We start from the raw sequence: 22,700 nt of genomic DNA on the forward strand, positions 1-22,700 counted from the left end.
GAAATAGAATGGCAAAGACTTCTAATGGCCTGGAAGTTGTTGGAGGGCAGGAGTGATGAGTGAAGGACAGGCAGGATTCCAGATCAGTGGTTCTCATCCAGGGGAGATATCCCATCCATCTCCTACAGGGACATTGGCAACGTCGTCTCCAGAAAATTTTGCTTGTTAGAATTAGGGATGGGAATGCTACAGCACCTAGTAGATAGAGACCAGAGATATGCCTAACCATCCTTTAATGTACAGGATAACCCCTCCCACAGCCCACATTCATATACACAGAACAAAGACATTAGTAGTGCCAAACTTGAGAAATCGTGTTCTAGATTCACGCTTAAGTCTCTGGTTTTCAAACTCAGCAGATTCTGGTGCTATTTACCAAAGCAGGGGCAACTGTGGAGGGACCATGATTCCTGGGGAAATAAGGCATTCCCTCTCGTCTTATGACATTTGAAATTCTTATGAGATGTCTAAATAGATTAGTCTCTTTAAATTCACACCATGGTGAGTGTAATGTGTCTCCATGTAAATGTATCTCATTGCAGATGTGGCTAGAGGAGGATGATGAAACTTTTCTTTCCTGGGGTGATTTTAATTCTATCAGGTCATTGACAAGAAGATTAAAGAGCACAGATGAATTCCTTGACATCAAAACATTCTGATTCTTAGCTTCCTGCCTATGGTTAGAAGCAGATCCTATTTCCCAGTTTTAAGAATGAATATGAAGAGATGTCAGCATTAACAGTCTGAAAAGTTAAGATTGTATTTCTCCTTCACAGTCTTTCAGATCAGTCCCTCTGTCAGAGAGGGAGATCTAGCAGTAATTTGTTCTTATTGAATCTATATTATATATAATAGACATATAATATACCTACTATACACTGGGCTGTAGTATATTATAGTATAATATTCTATAAAATATATATGACTATATATCTATTGAAATATATTCATTCTGTATCAACACATGTATACATATACATATACATACACATATATACATATAGACACATGTGTACTATAGAGGAAGGAAGTTTTTCAATGTGGCTTTGTGACTGCAAGCTTGAAGTGAAAGCAAGTTTACCTTGTTTGCTTAGCACACATTTTTTTTTTTGAATAGGCTCCATGCCCATGTTGAATTCATGACCCTGAGATCAAGACCTGACCTGAGATCAAGTGTCAGCTGCTTAAACGACTGAGCCACCCAGGCATCCCTGCTTCACACACATTTAAGGAGCACTTCCTGGACACAAGACTGGGCTAGTCCTAGGGTTACAAAGCCTTCAGAGCACCTACAGGGAAGTGCTGTGAAGAGAAGGTGCAGGAACATGCATCAATTTCTGCAGGTCAAGGGAAATCCTTGAGATGGCAAGAAAGTGCATTAACCGTGCTAAGGGTGACTTTGGGGAAAGGTTTTACAGAAAGGTGAGATTTGATTTGGTCTTAAAAATGAGCAAGATTTATGGGGACAACAAAAGGGAGGAAAGACATTCTACATTGGAGGAATGATACATACAAAATCAGAGTCATTACGAGTATGAGGTGCTTGGGAAGGCTGAAAAGTTCATTTTAGGATGGAAAGTTCATAGAGGAAAAGTTCTAGGAGCTGATACGAGAAAGATAGATTGAGGCATGGCTGGGAATAGCCCCGAATGCCAAGTTCACATATATGGACTTTAGAGCAGAGTTAATAAGCCAGGGATGTGGCATTTTAAAAAAAAATCAAGGAATAACTCTTAGCAAGAAGATGATAATATTGAACCCCTGTTGTAATAACCCAGGAGTAAGATTCCATGAGATAGTCAAAGGTTGTAGCAAGATACCTCGTTTAGGAGACTAGGTGGATGGCATCAGTGCTTTAAGACTGAGAGAGAACACAGGAAGACTTCAAAAAAAAAAAAAAGAGGTAAAGAAAGACTGAGAAAGAAAAAAAAATAAGAGAGAGGTGTGATGAGAGACACAGAAAGAGAGGGTTTCTGGAAGCAGAGGACTGAGCTAATGCAGTGAAAGGGCCAGGTGTGCTGGAAATGAAAACAATTGAACTTGGCAGTCATACTCGGTGCTGGGACACCTCAGTAGGAGCATTTTCAGCAAAGTGATGAGAGAAGTCAGACTTGAATAGATTGAAAATTAAGTGGTGATGCTGTGGGGAAATTTAGTGGAGAAGCAAAGAAAGGCATACAGTGATACCTTACAGGGAAGAGAAAGTCAATCAGGATGTTTGGGAATATTTTTAGTTTGAGAGAACAAAGCCAGTGAAAAGGAGATTTTGAAGTTGTTGCAGCAAAGTGATAGCCTTGGACAGGAGGACAGATAGACAAAATGACAGGTGTTGCTTTGGGGAAATTCAGAAGTGGAGGAAAGAGAGGTTGAGGGAATTCTTGTCTTTTGGTCTTGTTTTTCCTTATGATGCTAGAACCATGGCTGAAAGGAGCTGAGATCCGGACAGGAGTCAACAGAAGTGGTAAAGGTTTGGGAAATCAATTACAGAGACGGGTAAACAGGCCGATTGGGGAAAAATAAAAGTTCTGTGTAGTGGTTTAGAAAGTCCAGCCAAGTTCACACTCATCTCAAAAGTCCATCTTGAAGCTCTGAGGCTTAGCTCTAACACATAGAACTTGAGTGACTCGGGCAGATGATTTTCCTGTACCTGCCGTCCTTTAACAAATAAGATGGGGGGGGGTAATAGCAATAATAGTAATATTTGCCTTTTAGAATTGTCAAGAGAATCAATTAAATTATATTTATTAAGATGATTTATAAATTCTCTTTTTCAAAGATGATTTATAAATTCTTGACCACTATTCAAATAATGCCAGCTTGTGTTTGATCATCCAAAGTCAACAATTCCATTCTTTTGTGGCTGTACAGCCTGGGTCAGAAACTGGCTATGCGAACCCCATCACAGTTATAGGGGCTCTGCTCTTTTCCTTGTAACAGCAGGCTTTGTCCTGTTAGTGTTTTACTGTGCTGGTAAGTCTGTCACTGCTGTCCTCAATGCCATCCACAATGCCCTGAAGCTGTCCCCCTGAGTGCTGACCCACCATTCTGTGTCATTTTTTCTGCTGTTAATATTCTTGGCAGACTACTGCCTACCTCATTCTGCTTACCTTGGCATGCTTGAAATCACTTCAGCCGAGAGATATGGGGAGGCCAAGACAGTGAAGCAAAGTTGCAGAAAAAACACTTTGCTCTGCTTATGAAACTCTTTATGGTCTCACCATACCCTTAAGTAATGAGAGAGCAGGGTGGTTTCCATGGCTTGCTAATGGTCACTGTGTACTTCTGAGAGTCCCAGGTCAACCAGCAAGCCATCAGGTCTAGATCCCAAGGAGGAGCCCTTCGAGATCACTTCATCCAACCTCTTAATTTTACATTTGAGCCAACTAAGTTTCAGAGAAGGGAGCGAAGCTTCCCCCAGGACCACTTGGGCCTTTAGTGAGTCATCTGATGTCTTGGCCCTTAAGCTATGGTGCTTCTCTTTGATGGCTTGAAACATTTCACGGTTCTCATCAACACACCCAACTCGACTGTCGTAATCACTGAGCTTACCTTCTTTCTGGATAAGCAGTCCTCCTCTTTCATCTCTTTTCTGGGCTGCTGCTTGCTCAACCAAGTTTTTAAACCCCTTCAAGGCTGTCCTAAAATTCCTAATCTGAAGTTCAGTGTTTAAATGCTTTTGCTCCTTGGTATCCATAGGGACACAGGGGATCTCTTATTTCTGTGCAGAAAGAAAGAGCACAAATTTGTCAACTTGAAACAACTTCCAGTTGTCACACTGCCTCCCTGCTGTCTCAGGTTTTGTCCTGGGTCGCATCCCTTTGATCTTAAAATCTCATATTGTGGGTAGGAGTCAGAGTCGCCACTGGGACCTTATCCTGGCTTAGTCTAATGCATTTCATATAGGAAAGCATTTCAGTGAAAATACTGACCTCATAATGTTACCAGTGTCTTTCATATGGTCCTCATTGCATCATAATATCTCTGTAACCTTCCCCTTCCTTTATAAGGAGGGCACCGAGCTTTCTTTCCCCACAAACTGTGTGAGTGTGTGTATGAGTATGTACGTGTGTGTGACTGAGAGAGTGTGTGGGGGGGGGGCACGCCCTGGGAGGGAAGTAGGGAAGGTAAAGAAGGTAAATTAGGCATTACTTTCTCTCTCCTATATCTCCTCCCACCTCAAACCATTTGCCTTCCTCAAGATGCTGTGGAGAGTCAAGTTGACATTCATTCTAAATACACTTCTAAAGATGAAAGTGTCCTTCAGCATTTGTCATTTCTGTTCCTGAAAAAGATATTTTAGAGGTCGGAGGAAATAAAAACGTTCCTTCTTCCTTTATCCATTGACATTCAATTAAAATAAGTAAGGCAGAGATGGGCAAGGGGTAGTTTTTGATTGAGAAGAAAGTTCTTCAAGATGTCATTAGTTGAGGGCACCTGGGTGGCTCAGTGGGTTAAGCCGCTGCCTTCGGCTCAGGTCATGATCTCAGGATCCTGGGATCGAGTCCCGCATCGGGCTCTCTGCTCAGCGGAGAGCCTGCTTCCCTTCCTCTCTCTCTGCCTGCCTCTCTTGTGATTTCTCTCTGTCAAATAAATAAAATCTTTAAAAAAAAAAAAAAGATGTCATTAGTTGAATACAGCACAGGGAATATAGCCAATGGTATTGTAGTGATATAGGATGGTGACAGATGGTCCTGAGCACTGAGTGATGTATGGAATTGTCCAGTCATCATGATGTACACCTGTAGCTAATATAACACTGTATGTCAAATATACTTCAATAATAAAAACTAAAAAAAAAAAAAAAACAACTCACTGACCAGTACTTCTCAAACTATCAAAGCCATGAGAAATGAGGAATGTTTGAGAAACTATCACAGCCAAGAGAAGCTTAAGGAGATTGAATGACTCGATGTAATGTGGTATCCTGATTGAGATGCTGGAACAGAAAAAGACATAAGGTAGAGAATAAGGCAGTCTGATTAACTGTGGGCTTTAAATTAATAGCAAAGTATCAATATTGGCTCCTGAGTTGTAACAAATAAGCCAAACTCCTGTAAGATGTTAATAAGAAGAGAAACTGGGTGAGAAGGTATTATATGGGAACTGCCTGCATATTCTCTTTTTCTATAATTCTAGAACTGTTCTAATGGGGCACCTTACTGGCTCCGTTGGAAGACCATGTGACTCTTGATCTCTGGGTCACGAGTTTGAGCCCCATATCCGACATACAGGTTACAAAAAACAAATAAAAGTAAAAAAAAAACTATTAAAAAATAGGTGAAATGGTTTCCCTGAGCTGGTATAAAAAGATGATACAAAAGAAGGCATCTTGATAGCACTCCTGCCTCTTGGGTCACATTCGTGCAGCCTGGAAAGATGCCATCGGTGCGGCAGGACACCCCTGTCACAGTGCTACCCCCTTTGCCATCATTTTGGGAATTCCCTTATCCTCGCCTTTATATCCTATGCCTTTCTTTCCCATGGGTGATTCCCTCATTTTGGTGGCTTACATCCAGAAAGAGTGCCTGGAAGATAAATTTCTGACATACCCTGCATGTTTGAAGATATTCTTAATCTTCTCTTGCATTCGAGTGCTATTTGGTTGGAGTTATAGTTCTAGGTCGGAAATCACTTTCACTGAATATTATGAAGATATTCTCCCATTGTCTTTTCTCTTCTCATATTGTTATAAAGTCTTTTTGAATCAGCTTCTGCTGCTAATCATGAACTAGTCCACCCCTGATCCTTTGTACATGACTTGTTTTTATCTCCCCCTCCCCCCGCACCACACACACACTCTGGAAGCTTATAAAGGTTCTTTTTGTCCCAAAATTTCACTAAAACATATAAACATTTCACTACGATGGTACTGGTGTGGTTATCTATCTATATCTATTGATCGATCGATCTATGTCTTCGCCTGTTCTTGTATCATCTTTTTACCCTGAAAATGCCTGAGTAAGCATGGGCCGGATTCTTAGCTGGTCAGCTGGCATCACGCCCTTCTTGTGCCCTGCCACATGCATCAGCTGAGAATGCTTATTTCACCCCAGAGGAGTGATATCTTCATTGATTAATTCTTTTTTTTTTTTTTAAGATTTTATTTGTCAGAGAAAGAGAGAGAGCATGAGGAGGGGGAGCCGCAGACAGAGGCAGGGAGAGAGGCACGTTCCCTGCCGAGCAAGGAGCCTGACGTGGGACTGGATCCCAGCCTGAGCCAAAGGCAGATGCTTAACTGACTGAGCCACCCAGGCATCCCTTCTTTGATTAATTCTGATTTATCTTGATTACACTCAAATCATAACTTCACTAACCAGTTCTTTTTTGTGTGTGTAGGGTTTTTTTTTTGCTATTATATTTATTTATTTATTATATATTATCATACATATTTTTTTTCTTAATTTATTTATTTTTTTTTCAGCGTAACAGTATTCATTGTTTTTGCACAACACCCAGTGCTCCATGCAATACGTGCCCTCCCTATTACCCACCACCTGTTCCCCCAACCTCCCACCCCCGACCCTTCAAAACCCTCAGGTTGTTTTTCAGAGTCCATAGTCTCTTATGGTTTGCCTCCCCTTCCAAATTTTTTTTTTAATAAACATATAATGTATTTTTATCCCCAGGGGTACATCACTAACCAGTTCTTTTAAGAAATTGAGTGTCCACTCTGTCCTAACTCTTCGGTCACTCACACTCTGCTCTTAAGAGCAAGGCTGTAAATGAGGTTTCATTTTTAAACAAATGTATGCATTTTGGGAAGAGGAGTGTGGACAGGTACACAGTTTATAGATTAAGCTGAGTCCTACATCCGAGGAGCTATATGCACTAGGAGAAGTGATGTTCAGAGCGAGACATGCCAGATTCTCTCTCTCTTTTTGTTTAATTCAATTACATTCACTCAATCTTTATTTAAAATTCTTTATTTTATTTCTTAAAGCTTTTATTTATTTTTCAGAGAGAGAGAGTGCGCCGGAGCATGAGTGGGGGGAGGAGCAGAAGGGGGAGGGGCAGAGGGAGAAGCAGGCTCTCCATGGACCAAAATCCCAATGCGGGACTGATCCCAGGACTCTGGGGTCATGACCTGAGCCAAAGACAGACGCTGAACCAACAAAGCCACCCAGGTATCCCAAAGATGTTTCATAAGGCAGGAAAAGGTACAGATATATTTGGTAAGACTCTTCAGTAAGGGTTTCCCACCAGGGACCAAGGTTAGAGAGCCAACATCCCAGTCCTTGGAAGTTTACTCCATTGAGTAGGGGTCTGGAAGTTCCCTGTCAAGTGACATGTGCCTGATGCAGAAGGCTGGGGGTTATCAGGGATCCCCTGCAAGAATGACAGATAAAACCCATCTCCATTACCCCTCACTCCCCACCCTCTTGTACGTTATAAAGGACTTGCTTGGAATATGGGGAAAGGGATGAATTTAATGCTCTGGTGTAGGAAGATATTAAAAGGGATCCCCTGATGCCTTGGGTGGGGCCCCACAATACAGTTGAAGAACTCCCCCAATCTAAAGGACAGGGCTGCATGGTTGATGCAGGAGGGGGTACAGAGACACTGGAAAAACCAGGTCTGCAGGTAGTCGTTCAAACTACTGAAAAGAAGGCAATTCCTTAGGAGACTGAGGAGAGCACTCATGAGCACTTCCTTGGAATTTTGGGAGTAGTCAAGGGGCCCTGACTTTTCTCAACTTCCTTCCACCCAGTGGGCACCAGAGGGGAGAGATTGGGGCTGGCCTGTTTTCCACCACAGTCCACATTCAGAATTTGGTGGGACAAGGATGCATACATTTCCAGAAGGCCAGATGCCAAACAATCAGGGCCCCCTACTGGAGAAGGCTGCCTGCAGGGTCTGGGGGCCCTAACCAGGGTCCCAGAGGGGGAAGCAAGCAGCTAGCTTACAAAGGCATTGCCCCTGTCAAGGGACTTGTGAGAGACAGACCTCCATGATCTCAGGTCCTCAAAAGAACCCACGAATCACCCTAGAAGAGAAATGATAGCTCTTAAAATGTGCTACAATCAGAGGGCGCCAACATCAGGTGACAACTTTACCAATCAGGGAAGATTTTTGCTTGAAATCCCAGAGGAGCCCAGAGCAGCATCTAAGGTAGTAGACTTAGGGAACGGGAGAAGCTAAATTTAGTCCCCTCCACACCTACCTCCTGAAGTTCTCCAGGCCTGAAGCAGGCTCTGTTTTGGAGGGTTGACAAGTGAGTTTTCCATGAGTTTTAACATTTCAGTATTATAATATTCAGGACTTTATATTCATTGAAAGTGACCAGAAAGGCTTTGGGACCTGATAAAATGCCATCCAAAAGACAGTTAAAGAACAGGAGCCGAGAAGACATTTGAAATGAGTAATGGGAGAGAGAATAAAGTCACTTTCTGCTTACACATGTTGAGTATCTTTCTCAATAAATTGGTTACATCTGTTTTATTTTCCTACTCTTTTAGATCCAGGTACAATTTGCACATCCTTTTTTATTGTGGTAAAATATATTTAGCATAAAAGTGTACAATTTTGTGGCATTAAGTACATTCAGTACATAAGTACATTAATGTTCATTAAGTACATTAAGTACATTCCCAATGTTACGAACCACCACCACTGTCCATTTCCAGAACTTTTGCATCATCTCAAACCAAAGCTCTGTGATCCTAATCACTAACTCCCAGTTCCTCCCACCTCAGACCCTGGCAGCCATAATTCTTTCTGTCTCCATGAATTTGCTTATGCTAGGTGCCTCCTGTAAGTGGGATCACATGATATTTGTCCTTTTGTGTCTGGCTTATTTCACTTAACATGATGTTTTCAAGGTTTATGCATGTTATCACGTACTAGAATTTCATTCCTTTTTTTGACTGAGTAATATTCCATTGTATGCCACATTTTGTTTATCCATTTATCTGATGATGGATATTTGGGTTATTTCCACCTTTCGGCTGCTATAAACATTGGTGTACAAATATCTATTCAAATGCCTGCTTTCAATTCTTTCGGTGATATATATTACATATGTGTAATATATTAATACATATGTATCACATAATTATAATACACAATTATAATTATTACATAATCATCATGTGATAATTCTATGATATGATCATATCATATGATCATATGGTAACTCTATGTTTAACATTTTGAGGAGCTGCCACACTGTTTCCATGGTGACTGTGCCATCTTGCATTCTCAGCAGCAGCACATCAGGGTTATTCTCCACACCCTTGCCAACACTTATTATTTTCCATTTTTTGTTTTAGAATTTAGTTTTTGAGAACAGCCATCCTAGTGTGTGAAGTGATATTTCATTGCGGCCTTGATTTGCATGTCCCTAATTGCTAATGAGATTGAGTACCTTTTATGTGCTTATAGGCCCTTCGTATACCTTGGGAGAAATGTCTATTCAGGTTCTTTGCCCATTTTTGAATTGGGTCCTTGGGGATTTTTTTGTTGTTACTGTTGAGTTGTAGGAGTTCTTTTTATATTCTGGATATTAATCCTTTACAAATCTATGATTTGCAAATATTTTATGAGTTGTTACTTCACTCTCTTGATAGCATCCTTTGATGCACAATTTAAATTTTGTTGGATTTCAAGTTATCTATGTTTTTCTTTTGTTACCTGTGCCTTTGGTGCCATATCCCAGAAATTATTGCCAAATCCAATGCAATGAAGACTTTTTTCCTACGCTCTCTTCTAAGAGTTCTATAGTTTGAGTGCTTAAGCTTAGCTGTTTGATCCTTTCTGAGTTAATTTTTCTATACCGTGTTAGGAGAAAGGTCCAACTTCATTTTTTGCAGGGGGACATCCAGGTTTCCAAGCACCATTTGTTGAGAAGACGTTCCTTTCCCCAACGAATGGCCTATCATTGTTGACAATTTAAATCATATTTGTGGCAACAGTGCCTGTTTCTCTCAAGTATAATGAACATCCTTAACCATTAATAATATTGTAAAAATGACTCTCTCGGAATTCTTACACATTTGCCAAGAGCCTCCTCCTCCTCTTTTTCATTCCCTGCTGTTATTCCTCTCCCATACATGTTGCCCTGGACTTGACCCTAAGAGAGTAAAAGCCAAAGTTCTTTTATTAAAATGGCCATGGCCTTGCATCATCTGCCCAATCACGGCTCATCCACCTTTCTGCCTTCATTTCTTAATTCCCCTTTTGCTCCACCAGCCATGTTGGTTTCCTTGTTGTTTTTTTTTTCTCTCTAATGAGCTAAGCACATTCCCAACTCAGTACATGTTCCCTGTGCCTGCAGAACTCAGCACAGCCATCCATAACCACCTATACAAAATAACCTTTTCCTTCTCTCCCCCATACCCTTTCTTTGCCTTGTTTTTCTTTATGGCACATATCTGCACTTGACACACTGCACATGTACTTACTTGATTATTGTCTGCTGTCCCAGCATAACCAGAATATAAGCTTTGTGAGGGCAGGGAGTCAGCACCAATGAAAGAATGAATGATTGAATGAATGGAGAAAATACAGTGAGTCCTTCTTTATTTATTCAGTGAATATTTACTGAGAGCTTACTGTAGACTGGGAAGGAAGTGTGATGAAAACACAGGGAACGTTAAATATACAGAACTTGTTAAATGGTTCTGTACATCTCTCTACATACATATATACATATGTGTGTGTGTGTGTGTGTGTGTGTATATATATATATATATATATATATATATATATATAAAAGTAAACAAAATTTTTAAAGGTGTGGGTCACATAGATGACAAATCCAGATTGGGATCTTTAAAGACAAATCGAGGTTTTGAGGGCAGAACATATCGCTCAGTGCACCGGGCCGGAGAGCTCACCCGCCCTCTTTGATGCTACACGTCCAGGGAATTTAGACCGGGGGTTCAGTGAAGCTAGTCAGTCTCCGTTGGGCTTTTGAACCGAGGTGAAAGGGGTCAACACCCTCCTAGAGGACAATTCCTTTGCCCTTCCACACCGTGTTCGTCACCAGTTCCCAGAGCCTCCTCAGGTCTGGCTCGGACGTGATCCTCCTTTGGGACCTCGTCGGGGCCTCTGCAGGGACAGCAGCGCGGCCCTCGCAGGCCGCGATCAGGGTCACAGCCTGTATTTGAATTGTCCTGTTTCACCGCTACTGGGGAAAGGCCAGCGGAGAACGTGTGCTGTTCTAAGTGGAGCAGCTACCTCTCCACCCCTGCTGCGTTTAGGCTGAAGCTCGGAGGGCACAGCCTGGACCGTCCCCGCCGGGGAGGGGCTTTGGCCCGCCCCAGTCACAGAACTGACCGCCGCTACTCTGGAGCAGCACGGGAGGGACGACGCCCGCGGGCCTGGGTCCAGCCTGGGGCCCCCGTTTCCGGTGTGAGAGGAGAGCGGCGCGGTGCGCGGGCGGCGGGTCGTTGCGGCTTCCTGGGAAGGTGAGAAACCCGGGACGGAAGGCCCTCGCACACCTTCCTGTCAGCACGAGCTAGACGCAGGGGCGCACAAACGCTTGCAAAGGAGTGAATGCACGAGTGAGTGCGTGAACGGGAGCAAGGCTGTGAGGCTTCAGCCGGGTGCACGGAGACGGGGTGCGGGGAGCCACTGCCGCTGACTCTTCCTCCCCTCTGGCCCGACGCGCGTGCACGTTAGTGCGCGCACGCCGAGGCAGGAGTGCCCGGGCCTGGAGACTCTGGGACCAGAGCCCCCGGCAAAGCCCGAGCAAGAGGGGAGCTGCGGTAAAGCCAAAGGGCAAGGGGGAGGGACTAAGGAGGTGGCTGGGGCGCGGGGAACGGCGGGAACGCGACGCGCTGGGGTAAGGGGCGGGGCCACAGGAGCCCGCCCAGGGAGAGGGGGCGGGGCTACGAGGGGGCGCTGTGGCGCGGGGAGCGGCGGGAACGCGACGCGCGAAGGTAGGGGGCGGAGCCACAAAGGCGTATCGGGAACGCGGCGCGCGGGAGGGGGCAGGGCTACGGGGGCGCGCCGGGCGGAAGGGGTAGGGGAGGGCGGTCCAGGCGCGCACAATGGCCCGAGCGGGCGGCGGAGCTGGAGCCCCACCCAGTGCGGAGCGCGCCACGGGCCGCGCGGGAGGCTGAGCGCCTCGTCCGTCGAGCGCGCCGGCGCTGGGCCATGTACTCGGGGAACCGTAGCGGCGGCCAGGGCCACTGGGAGGGCGGCGGGGCCGCGGGCGCCGAGGGGCCGGGACCGGCGGGGACGCTCAGCCCCGCGCCTCTCTTCAGCCCGGGCACCTACGAGCGCCTGGCGCTGCTGCTCGGCTGCATCGGGCTGCTGGGCGTCGGCAACAACCTGCTGGTGCTCGTCCTCTACTACAAGTTCCCGCGGCTCCGCACTCCCACCCACCTCTTGCTGGTCAACATCAGCGTCAGCGACCTGCTGGTTTCCCTCTTCGGGGTCACCTTTACCTTCGTGTCCTGCCTGAGGAACGGCTGGGTCTGGGACACCGTGGGCTGCGTGTGGGACGGGTTTAGCAGCAGCCTCTTCGGTGAGTTGGGCTGGGAGGAGAAAGCGTTCTCCCCTCTGCAAACTTCCGTTCCTGCATTGCCACCGTCTCTGTGCGTCCCCGGCCACCCAGCCCACCCTCGGCGCCTCCCCGCGCGTCCCCTTCTCCCACCCGCCCTGCCGCTCCGCGCCCGCACGGGTCTCGCCGCCCCTCGTCCACCCCAAGCTGCATGGCCTGCCCTCCTCTACTTCACCTCCTCTCGCTCCGCGGCGGCCTCGGCTCTGTCTCTGTGACCGCTCCTGTCCCCGCAGCCGGCCCTAAACCCCAGCCCGGATTTGGCCCCAGCCCCTCCCCGACCCCCTGCACCCGCTGTCCAGTTCCTTTCATGTCTGTTTTCACCCTAATGCAATTCAACAGGGCACGAAACCGCGGCTTTACACTTTGAGGAAGGAAACGAAGGGCTGTAGAGTCAACAGATTCAAGAAAAAGTAACTAACTCAGGGAAGCTGGAGAGGGTGATGAGAAGAGATTGAATTCATTGCTGTTTGTGGCAGAGTGGCAGTGTGTACTTTTTTTTTCTTTAATTTTGCTCATTAGCAGATGTAAACCTTTGAATGCTTCCTAGAAGTGAAAGAGCTTCATTCAGGTTCTCAGAATGCAAATCGGCATGTGGCCTTCTAAGCTCTTTTTACTGTATTTTCCTCCTTAGGGGTTCCAGCGCCCCAAAATCTAAGGTGAGATTACAGCTGGCTCAGAATCCCACCCTAGATGGACAGTTAGCTGTGCAGCCGGTAGATTTCATTAAAGTAGAACTTGATTGTTAATTGAAGATTTATTTCAGCAGTACTCCTAATCCTGTGGAAGATTCGTGTCTCGTCGAGACTTGACATTGTGAAAGATGCTCATTTCGAAGCATGTATCGTTGAAGATGTGATTTTCTAGGCTTGGGAATTATTTTATTGTGTGTGCTCCAGGAATTTCGTTTGCACGAGATGTGAAATAGGAATGTGTATTTCACAGGTCTTAAAGGTCCTTGAAAAAAAAAAAAGGTGAAATATATTGATAATTTATCACTGCACTTATCTTGGCAGGTTTTTGAGAACAAAATCTTTGTAGCATTATCAGAAATCGTGTTATTTACCAACCTCCTATGTTGTGGCAAACCCAAATATTATATTTGTTATAATTCACTTTTTAGTATTTTGAAGGAGACAAAAATTGTCACAGGAATCATGATTTCATTTATTTGATTGAGTTTTTCTAATATTCTAATACTACTCCCCCCTCTCCTCGATAAGCAGCCTGAGAATTTTATTTATACAAAGATTTGAAACTTGGGAGGGGGCCGTTAAGTGTATGCAGCTGGTGATACAGATGGCTGTGTGCTTATATTCTTTATATTAATTTAAAATACGTGTCAGACGATTTTTTGGGCAGGGCTAAGCTTTCAGTTAAGGAGGGTGATTGAAGCTAAACCCTAAAGTGTCATCAGTAATGCTTCCTGGGCTGGGCAACAGGTGTTTGATCACAGACATTAAAGTTCGTATTTCCAAGAAGTGCTTTTTCTATGCTGGGCAGTTCTGTTTGGACTCTGGGCCTGGGGGGTTTAAAACCGAGGGTGTGTTGAGTTCTTTATTAGTACCAGCATTCACCCTCTTCCTCATCTCTTGCCTGTGTGACCTCATTCTGCTGCTGCGTCTCCTTCCGTTGCTTTTCCTTCCTTCCTTCATTCCCCCCTGCTCAGGGGCCATACTAGTCGGGAGGGATTTTCTAAGACTGCTAGAAACATTGACCGCACACGGTGTTTCGCCTGACGACTGCTCTGTTTCTCATATAGTTACTGCTTTCAGCCATGACTTTATCCTTATTTTTAGATTAGAGGTGGAAACTCTGGGATCAGAGTCAAAGACTTTAAGCCCTGGGAGACCAGTCAGTAGTGGAGTTGTGATGGAACTGAAAAAGTTCTTAGACAAGATTAAGAATTTCTTTGCCTGAAGTAAATTCCAAGGTTTGTGCTTCTAGATAAGGGTTAAAGTCAAAGAAAGGGAGGGTGCTTCGCCGGTGGTCATCCCTGAACAAGAGCTAACTGTGGCGTGTTGAAGGGGGAGGAAATCTAAAAATGCCAGAAGTGGCATTTGTTCTAGAGGTTCCTGGAGAGGCTGCCCTATCAAGTGGAGAGCCCAATGGCCTGATGACGCAAGAGTAGTCTCCACTCCATGGCCTGGCTGACCTCTCGTGTGGACTTTGCCAGTCACAATCTCTCCTGCAGTCAGTTTTGTTATCTCTCTTATGGGGGAGTGAGCTGCATGTTCTTTAAGGTTGTTCTGTCCTACATGCTTGGTTATTCGAGGACTCTTGATATCTGTGGGTTAGAAGGTGCCTGGTTTTAGCCCTTATGCCTTGTATCCTCTGCTCTATCTCCTGAGCCAAGAATAAGCACACACTGTGGTTACTTTTCTTCCCATACCTTCCTGGGGTCTGTCTTCCTCCTCACGCCCTGCTAGAAGAAGGCAGGATAAGTAACGCAGACACACACACACCTATGAGTAGGCATTGCAACTGCCCCACCGGTGCGCAGTTCCTGGTTTTTCAGGGAAATGCCGAAAACAAGTATAGAATCGCCGATATTATTGAGGCAGAGGCTTTGACAAGAGAGGACTGTTGAGATGGCCATTCCACTAAACTGACCAGTCGGTTTGTTCCGTGAACTAGTCGATTTCATCCGACTTTCAGTTGAATGGCTTGTTTTACAGATGTCCAAGCTAATTCACCATCTTAGCCTAGGCAGGCCTCGTTAGTACTGATGTTGAGGTCAGCAGGCATAATGATTGGGAAAATCGGGGGTCCAAGCACTCTTCCTCTGGCTGCACCATTACAGCGGGTAGACAGGCCCCCTTCACGTGGTGCGCGTAGTGCATTAGCCTAAAGACTTCAGGTGAGTATGCCTTTCACCCCCTTGGTTGTTGCAACTCGAGCCACACCTAGTGCCACAGAAATGTTGTGTGTGTGGCATATAATCAGTGTTGTGCCAGAAGCTAATGGGAGAGCCTTTGTGCACTGCTGCCTCCTACCCCTTCGAAAACGGCAAACAACGTGTTAATCTTAGGGGATGTTTGGACGGGGCCTTCATCTTGTGATACAGAGATTCAGGGTCAGAGCCGGAGTCTGGCAAAATGCAAGTCACCCTATGTTCACTGGATTTTAGAAGTAGGTATGATTTATGTTAAGATATTTTAACTTACAAAGGTGGGAATTTTCCTTTTTAACTTACACCTAAAAAAAAAAAAATGCACATATGTACATTGATATAAATATTTTTTAAAAATACATGTTCCCTACGGTAAACCTTTTTTGCACCTAAATATCTCAAAATGCTAGTTGTTTTACTGAAATAATCCTTTTGCAATAATCTGACTGGTTAATTCAGTTGAAACAGTCTCACGATGCTACCACGATCCTAAGGGTGCTTGTTGCATGGAAATGTCTTTCATTCAGCTGTTCTAAAATCACCCACAGGCTTAATTGGCCACAGAAATATTCTTCATCATGACAGTGTGCACATAGTGTATAGTCTGTTTCCATAAACACGGTGGAACCACACATTTCTTACAGTCTAAGCTCACAGTTCTGTGTAGTTCTATTCAAATATTGATTTAATTAAAAGCAAAAGGTACAGAACTGTATTATGAAAATTGTTTTTATGGGACATTATGATGTTACTTCCTCATTACTGTGTGTTTTGGGGGGGGTAAATCTCTACTGTTCATTTTTGAGAAATTAGAAAATATGTAAGAAAGCATTTAATGATTTGCTTTCCTAGAGGCTTCTGTCCGGATAACAAGTCGGACTCCAGTGGGGTCGCTGTCATTGCTGCTGCATGAAATTCCTTTTCTCTTGGTATTGTTGACAGATGTATTCTTTCTTGAATTTTCTTCTTTCAGAGAAGAGTTCCAGTCACAAATGCATGCGTGATGCATTTTGACATTTACTGCTAAGATGAAGTGCAGGAATGAAAACCACACATCCGTTTTAGTGTTCTCAGATGTGATTAGATATACGTTATCCTATTTTTATGCTACTGACCTATAAGGAAAACAGTATTAAGAAAGGGTAACTGTTAAACGGCTAGGACCTACAACCTCAGTACTTCTGGGATGAACTAGACTATCACCGGGAGAGACTGGATTACGGCGTATGCGCAGCTCAGCGGAGCCCTCAGCCTAGACTCCCACGCATCTCCTTTGTCCGCAGTTGTCACCCGAAGCTTTATCTCCCACGATGGCGGACCAGCTTCCCACAGAGTTTGATGTGGTCATAATAGGGACAGGGCTGCCCGAATCCATCCTTGCAGCTGCGTGTTCAAGAAGTGGCCAGAGGGTTCTGCATCTTGATTCCAGAAGCTACTATGGAGGAAACTGGGCAAGTTTCAGCTTTTCGGGGTTGCTCTCCTGGTTGAAGGAGTATCAGCAAAACAGTGACATTGCGGAAGAAAGTACTGCCTCGTGGCAAGGCCTGATCCATGAAACAGAAGAAGCTGTCCCTCTTCGCAAGAAGGACGGAACCATCCAACACACGGAAGTGTTTTGTTATGCCAGTCAGGATGTGGATGACGGTGTCGAAGAGATGGAGGCTCTGCAGAAAAGTCCTTCCTCGGCAACATCCAGCACCACGCCTAACCCTCTGCATTCCGCATGCTTGTCTGAAGAAACACACTCATTACATGCCGCCAGCTGTGAAACGCCCGCCAAAGACACTCCAAAAAGGGGTGGAGAAGTTTCACTGGAAGTAACTGATGTCGAGGACACCTCGGCAAAGGAAGAGCACTCTGGAGGTGAAGCCCGTTTACCCGCAGTTTCAGATGGGGATAAAGATGGAAAGAAGCCTGCAGAGAAAGACAGCACTGACCAACCAAAGAGAAAGAAGATTACTTACTCTCAAATAGTTAAAGAAAGCAGGAGGTTTAATATTGATTTGGTATCGAAGCTGCTGTATTCTCAAGGATTGCTAATTGAGCTCTTAATCAAATCAAATGTTAGTCGTTACGCAGAGTTTAAAAACGTCACTAGGATTCTTGCGTTCCGTGAAGGAAAAGTAGAACAGGTGCCTTGTTCCAGAGCAGATGTCTTTAATAGCAGAGAACTCACTATGGTTGAAAAGAGGATACTGATGAAATTTCTTACGTTTTGTTTAGACTATGAACAACATCCTGATCAATACGAAGCTTTTGTGCAGTGCTCGTTTTCAGAGTACTTACAAACTAAAAAATTAACCCCCAACCTCCAGCATTTTGTGCTGCATTCAATTGCAATGACAGAAACATCTTGCAGTACAATAGAGGGCCTTAAAGCAACGAAAAACTTCCTTCGGTGTCTTGGACGGTTTGGCAACACCCCCTTTTTATTTCCCTTGTACGGGCAAGGAGAAATTCCCCAGTGTTTCTGCAGGATGTGTGCCGTTTTTGGTGGAATCTATTGTCTTCGTCACAGAGTTCAATGCCTGGTAGTCGACAAAGATTCTGGAAAATGTAAAGCAATTATAGATCACTTAGGTCAAAGAATAAATGCTAAATACTTTATTGTGGAGGACAGTTACCTTTCTGAGGAAACATGCTCAAATGTGCAGTATGAGCAGATCTCCAGGGCAGTGCTCGTTACAGATCAGTCTATACTAAAGGCCGACTCAGATCAGCACATTTCCGTTCTGGTAGTGCCGCCAGTGGAATCAGGAACATGCGCGGTTCGCGTCACCGAATTATGTTCTTCGACCATGACGTGCATGAAAGACACCCATCTGGTACATCTGACCTGTTCATCTTCTAAAACAGCAAGAGAAGACTTAGAGTCAGTAGTGAAGAAATTATTCACCCCATACAACGAAACAGAGATGGACCAGGAAGAATGCACAAAGCCAAGACTCTTGTGGGCTCTTTATTTCAATATGAGAGACTCCTCGGGCATCAGCAGAAGCTCATATGAGGGCTTACCTTCCAATGTTTACGTCTGCTCTGGGCCTGACTGTGCACTGGGAAATGAACATGCAGTCAAGCAAGCCGAAACGCTTTTCCAGGAGATGTTTCCCAATGAAGAATTCTGCCCCCCACCTCCAAATCCAGAAGATATTATCTTTGATGGTGATGATAAGCAGCCCGAGGCTCCTGGAACCAATAATATAATCATGGCCAAAGTAGAGTCCTCTGAGGGAAGTAAAAACCTAGAAAGCCCAGAGAAGCACCTTCAAAACTAGAAAAGAGCAAACTGGAAATGCTACATTGGACATTCATCCTGGCATCAGAATATTTTCACTTAAAGGACTGTTTCGTATATGATTAATTAGAACGGGTTATATGATGATATATGCAGATGTATTTTAATTCTGTTTGAGACATTCGGTTATTGGATGTTGTTGTTATCCTATAAGTAACTGATTGATTAGTGGACAAAGTTAGTTTTATTTTAGTATTGGGTGTATTAGTGAGGGTTCCAGATTAGCAACTGTGCTTAAAGGGACATAATAAGTATCTGCTAATGACCTTCAGATTTTATTAGTCTATAATAACAATAATATGGAAGGAATATTTTAGTTACTTTTGTAATTATTTTAGTTGCTCCTGCCTCTGAATAGTTAAACACACACAGTAAATGATGTGGGTCTTTGGTATAAAACATAAATGTACAGACATGGTCGTAGCAATAGCAACTTCCGTGCAAGTGCCGGCTGTTAACAGGTTGTTTGCACGATCCTTTGCTTGCGAAGGTCTAGTGTTTACAGCATATTGTCAGTTCAGTTCCCCTACTTAGCCCTTGTAACCAGCAAGGCAGTGCCGACACCACAGTTCTGTATTACAGAAAGTGGTGGACAGTCCGTCTGAGCACGGAAGAGGTCATTCTTGGGAAGTTTGTCCCAAAGGAAACCTCAGAATCAGGTTAGTTCTGGTTTACTACTACTTCAGAAAATTTCTGCAGAGCCCTGTGCTGGGCTAAAAGAAAAGAACTTCCAACAACTAACGTGGGCCAAAAGAAAAAAAAAAAAAAAAAAAATATATATATATATATTGCTCCAGGAAAAGGTACCGCAGATTGGCTGTTTTGAAATTCCTAAGAGGAGATGGAGTGAGGCATTTGTAACTTGGGATTCCGGTGGTTTTTCAAAGCCATCTGTAGGTTTCCCGAGGTTTCTTAGTGAGGATCTGATACACCACTTTGTGTGATGATAGCAGTGAATGGAAGGAGGATTCATCATGTCTCCTTCCTTGTGCCCCACTCACAGTTCGTGAGGTGACCGCCTCCATGATCACTTCAGCCTCTCAGCCATTAACCTAGAGAACAGAAACCTTTTTTTAGAGCACTTCTCGAGAAGCCAAAGCTGCTGTACTCCAGTGGTGAAAACCTGCGGAGTTGTCAGAAGAGGTGAAGTGCCTCCCCCTGATGCTAATTCCTGTAGGAAGAGAGCCCCCCCCCCCCCCAAGCCAATCTGTGTTGTGAAACAGAGCCTCTACTCTGTGCTAGGTCCCTGCGCTTCCTAGTGACAGTGTCTGAACCACCTTGTGAGGCTGATCCAATTGAATACGTTTTTTTTTTTTTAAGATTTTATTTATTTATATGACAGATGGTGATCAGAAGTAGGCAGAGAGGCAGGCAGAGAGAGAGGAGGAAGCAGGCTCCCTGCTGAGCAGAGATCTTGATGCAGGGCTCGATCCCAGCACCCTGGGACCATGACCCGAGCCGAAGGCAGAGGTTTTAACCCACTGAGCCACCCAGGCGCCCCTATTGAATACATTTTTAACGAAGAGGCAAATTACTAATACTTTGGCCCAGGTCTGGTATGGGGAAGAGCCAGTGTTGGAATCCAGGTTGCCCCGATACGGAAGTCCATGCAGCGCAGCGGGGGAAGCAGAGCCCGCAGGCTCCGGCCTCTCAGTCTAAGATCAGGGAGATGTGAAGCTTAGGATTAATTAGAAATAAAGTTAGAGCAAAGGAGCTGATGGAAGCAGAATTTGGCTAAATTTCAACTAAGTAATGCTTTTTAATTATCTTTTGATCTGAACAACATATAAAAATATGCAGATGATACTAGGCCCAAATAAGCTGTGAATAGTCTTTCGTTGCTCTTCTATATGTGAGGAAAATGAAACAAGAAAGACTTAGGTACTTTACAGCTTCCTGAAAATAGAAGTCATGTATTGGTATTAATATTTATGCATTTACTAATATGGCAAAGTGGTTCTATTAGGTATAGCCTAAGGTTTGAACCTATCAAAATAATTTCACCATCTATAAAACAGAAATAATATTTTGTAGAATTATTGTGAAGATTAAGTTAGATAATGTGTTTGAAATCATAGCCAAAGGAATGCCACTAGATGACATTAATATGGAGATTTACTACACTTGCACTGAACATTCCAACTTCTATTTTATATAATTTGACAGAATTGTGGCAAATTCGGAAAACAGGCAAGGAAAGATAGATTTATCTTTTTAACTTAGGGGAAAGAAGTGAGAGTCTTGCCCTTTAAATCCGAAAGTAACCTTTTCTAAATACACTTTGATGCTAAGTAGGAAGTTTAACTGAGACTTAATAAACCAGTTGGAAGGAAGTAATTATATAGTAACTACTGGTAGAAAGACTAATTGGATGTCAGTGTGAAAAAAGAATTAGGCCCATGTTACATATGATAAAACAGTTCATTCCATAGGAGTTAAAATGTTGATTATAAAGATGAAAATAAAAAGACTACAATTCTCACCCCAGTAGTACAAAAGAAACTTCATAACACTGAAAAATACCACTAGCAGGGTAGGTGAGATCAACTAAAGAAAAATGAAAAATGGCACAAAGGAAGAAGACAAAAAAGATTGGATTTTTAAAAAGCTACTTACATTACACGTGGATAAAATGCTTAAAATTTTTTAAAAAGTAGATCCAAAACCATAAAGTTTCTACTCTTTACTAAGTAAATTTATGAAAGGATAGAGTACAAATGAAAAGACACAAAAGACAATTCTTGGAATTGATATTCAGGTTTCCTAGTACTAAAAATGCAAATTGAAACAACTTTGACCTGGTTTATGCTATTATATTAGCAGAACATTTTAAAATTCATGTGTCTTCATACCAGTAGCACGATTAGTAATTTTTAAAAGAACTATTTAGATCAAAAGCTCTGTAACCAATCTATTTTTGGCTAGATAAAGTCACTTTGAACAGCATACGGCCAGGAAAATACTTAAAAGAAAAATAAGCTACTTGTACAAAGATACTTCTAGCAATTCCATTCATACACATTAAAAAAAAAAAAAAAGTCCAGGATTTGGGAAATGGATAAATAAATTTTGATGTATTGCTATTGTAGACCGTTACGTAGTCATTAACTGATATTGATATATGTAAAATTGTATAAAATATGTTAAATGAGATTAAAAAATGTTAAAACATTATTTTATGTACAGATTATGTGTGTGTAAAAGTTTAGGTGTCTACATCGAAAAGAATCAGGAAAACGTACTTAATTGGAGTTTAACATTAAGGGGTTCTTTTTTTTCTGTAAAATATTGATGTGTGTGATACAAATAAAAGAATAATTGATGAAGTGGTTACTGAATTGGTGAGAAAGTTACTGGTTTTTTTTGGAAATGTATAAAATTCTTCAAATTTAAAAAATTATTTATTTTTAAAAAGTTTTAATATCAAAAGGTAATCTCCAAAAACATAGCAGATGGTTTTATAACTCTTGATGGAAAGGACTTCCTGGTTAAGATGGATTTTGTATCTTGTATCCTTCCTCAGTTGCTCAGAATTAAGAAATAATGTATATTGTGACAGCACTTTTTTTAGAAAATGGAAACCCCAGAGCCGGGGCGGAAATAATAGAAGTAATATTAAAGCATCCTAGGACATCAGTATGAAGACATTACATAATAATTAAAAAGTGTGGCCCCAAATCCAAGAATGCACTCTTCATCTGGGGGTCTTGGATTCCAGGGAAATGAAGGAGGGGTTGGATTCACAGACATGGCCAAGCCTCTCTTGTCTGAGGAGTGTTCTCAGCGAGGACAGCTAAGGATGGATCTCAGGATCCATCAGGCACTGAGGATGCTAGCAGACCCTTCCTGTCAGCCCGACTGATCCAAAGCAAGGTGACTGAATTCAACAAACATCAGTTGAACATCAGCTGTGGGTTATGAATTGATATTCTAAGAATTCAAAATAGAAAATGACTAAGTTCTGTACCTGAGAACCATTGTGTTGGAGAATATGCTTCTCGAGAATA

General features: G+C 43.3%; 3 protein-coding genes across 4 annotated transcripts in view; 2 read left to right on the forward strand and 1 right to left on the reverse strand.

Annotated features, from left to right (window-relative positions):
- The window catches only part of WDR64 (WD repeat domain 64), a 142,412-nt gene extending 138,718 nt beyond the window's left edge, over positions 1-3,694 (reverse strand). Inside the window, exon 1 of the mRNA XM_045981954.1 lies at positions 3,550-3,694. Coding sequence (XP_045837910.1) covers positions 3,550-3,694 — 145 coding nt within the window. The remainder of the gene's footprint in view (positions 1-3,549) is intronic.
- An 8,236-nt stretch (positions 3,695-11,930) lies between these two features.
- OPN3 (opsin 3) overlaps positions 11,931-22,700 on the forward strand; it is a 43,009-nt gene continuing 32,239 nt past the window's right edge. Inside the window, exons 1-2 of one of the 2 annotated variants that reach the window (XM_045983686.1) lie at positions 11,936-12,472; positions 16,372-16,506. In XM_045983686.1, coding sequence (XP_045839642.1) covers positions 12,100-12,472; positions 16,372-16,412 — 414 coding nt within the window. In that variant the 5' untranslated portion in view covers positions 11,936-12,099 and the 3' untranslated portion in view covers positions 16,413-16,506. Of the gene's footprint in view, positions 12,473-16,371; positions 16,507-22,700 lie in introns of those variants that run through there. The other variant, XM_045983685.1, reaches the window with a different exon arrangement.
- CHML (CHM like Rab escort protein) lies at positions 16,698-22,016 on the forward strand. Its single transcript, XM_045983683.1, has one exon. It carries the CDS (start codon positions 16,709-16,711, stop codon positions 18,671-18,673), a length of 1,965 nt encoding a protein of 654 aa, XP_045839639.1. The 5' UTR covers positions 16,698-16,708; the 3' UTR covers positions 18,674-22,016.

This window comes from Meles meles, chromosome 17, assembly GCF_922984935.1.
Source record: "Meles meles chromosome 17, mMelMel3.1 paternal haplotype, whole genome shotgun sequence".
NCBI lineage: Eukaryota > Metazoa > Chordata > Mammalia > Carnivora > Mustelidae > Meles > Meles meles.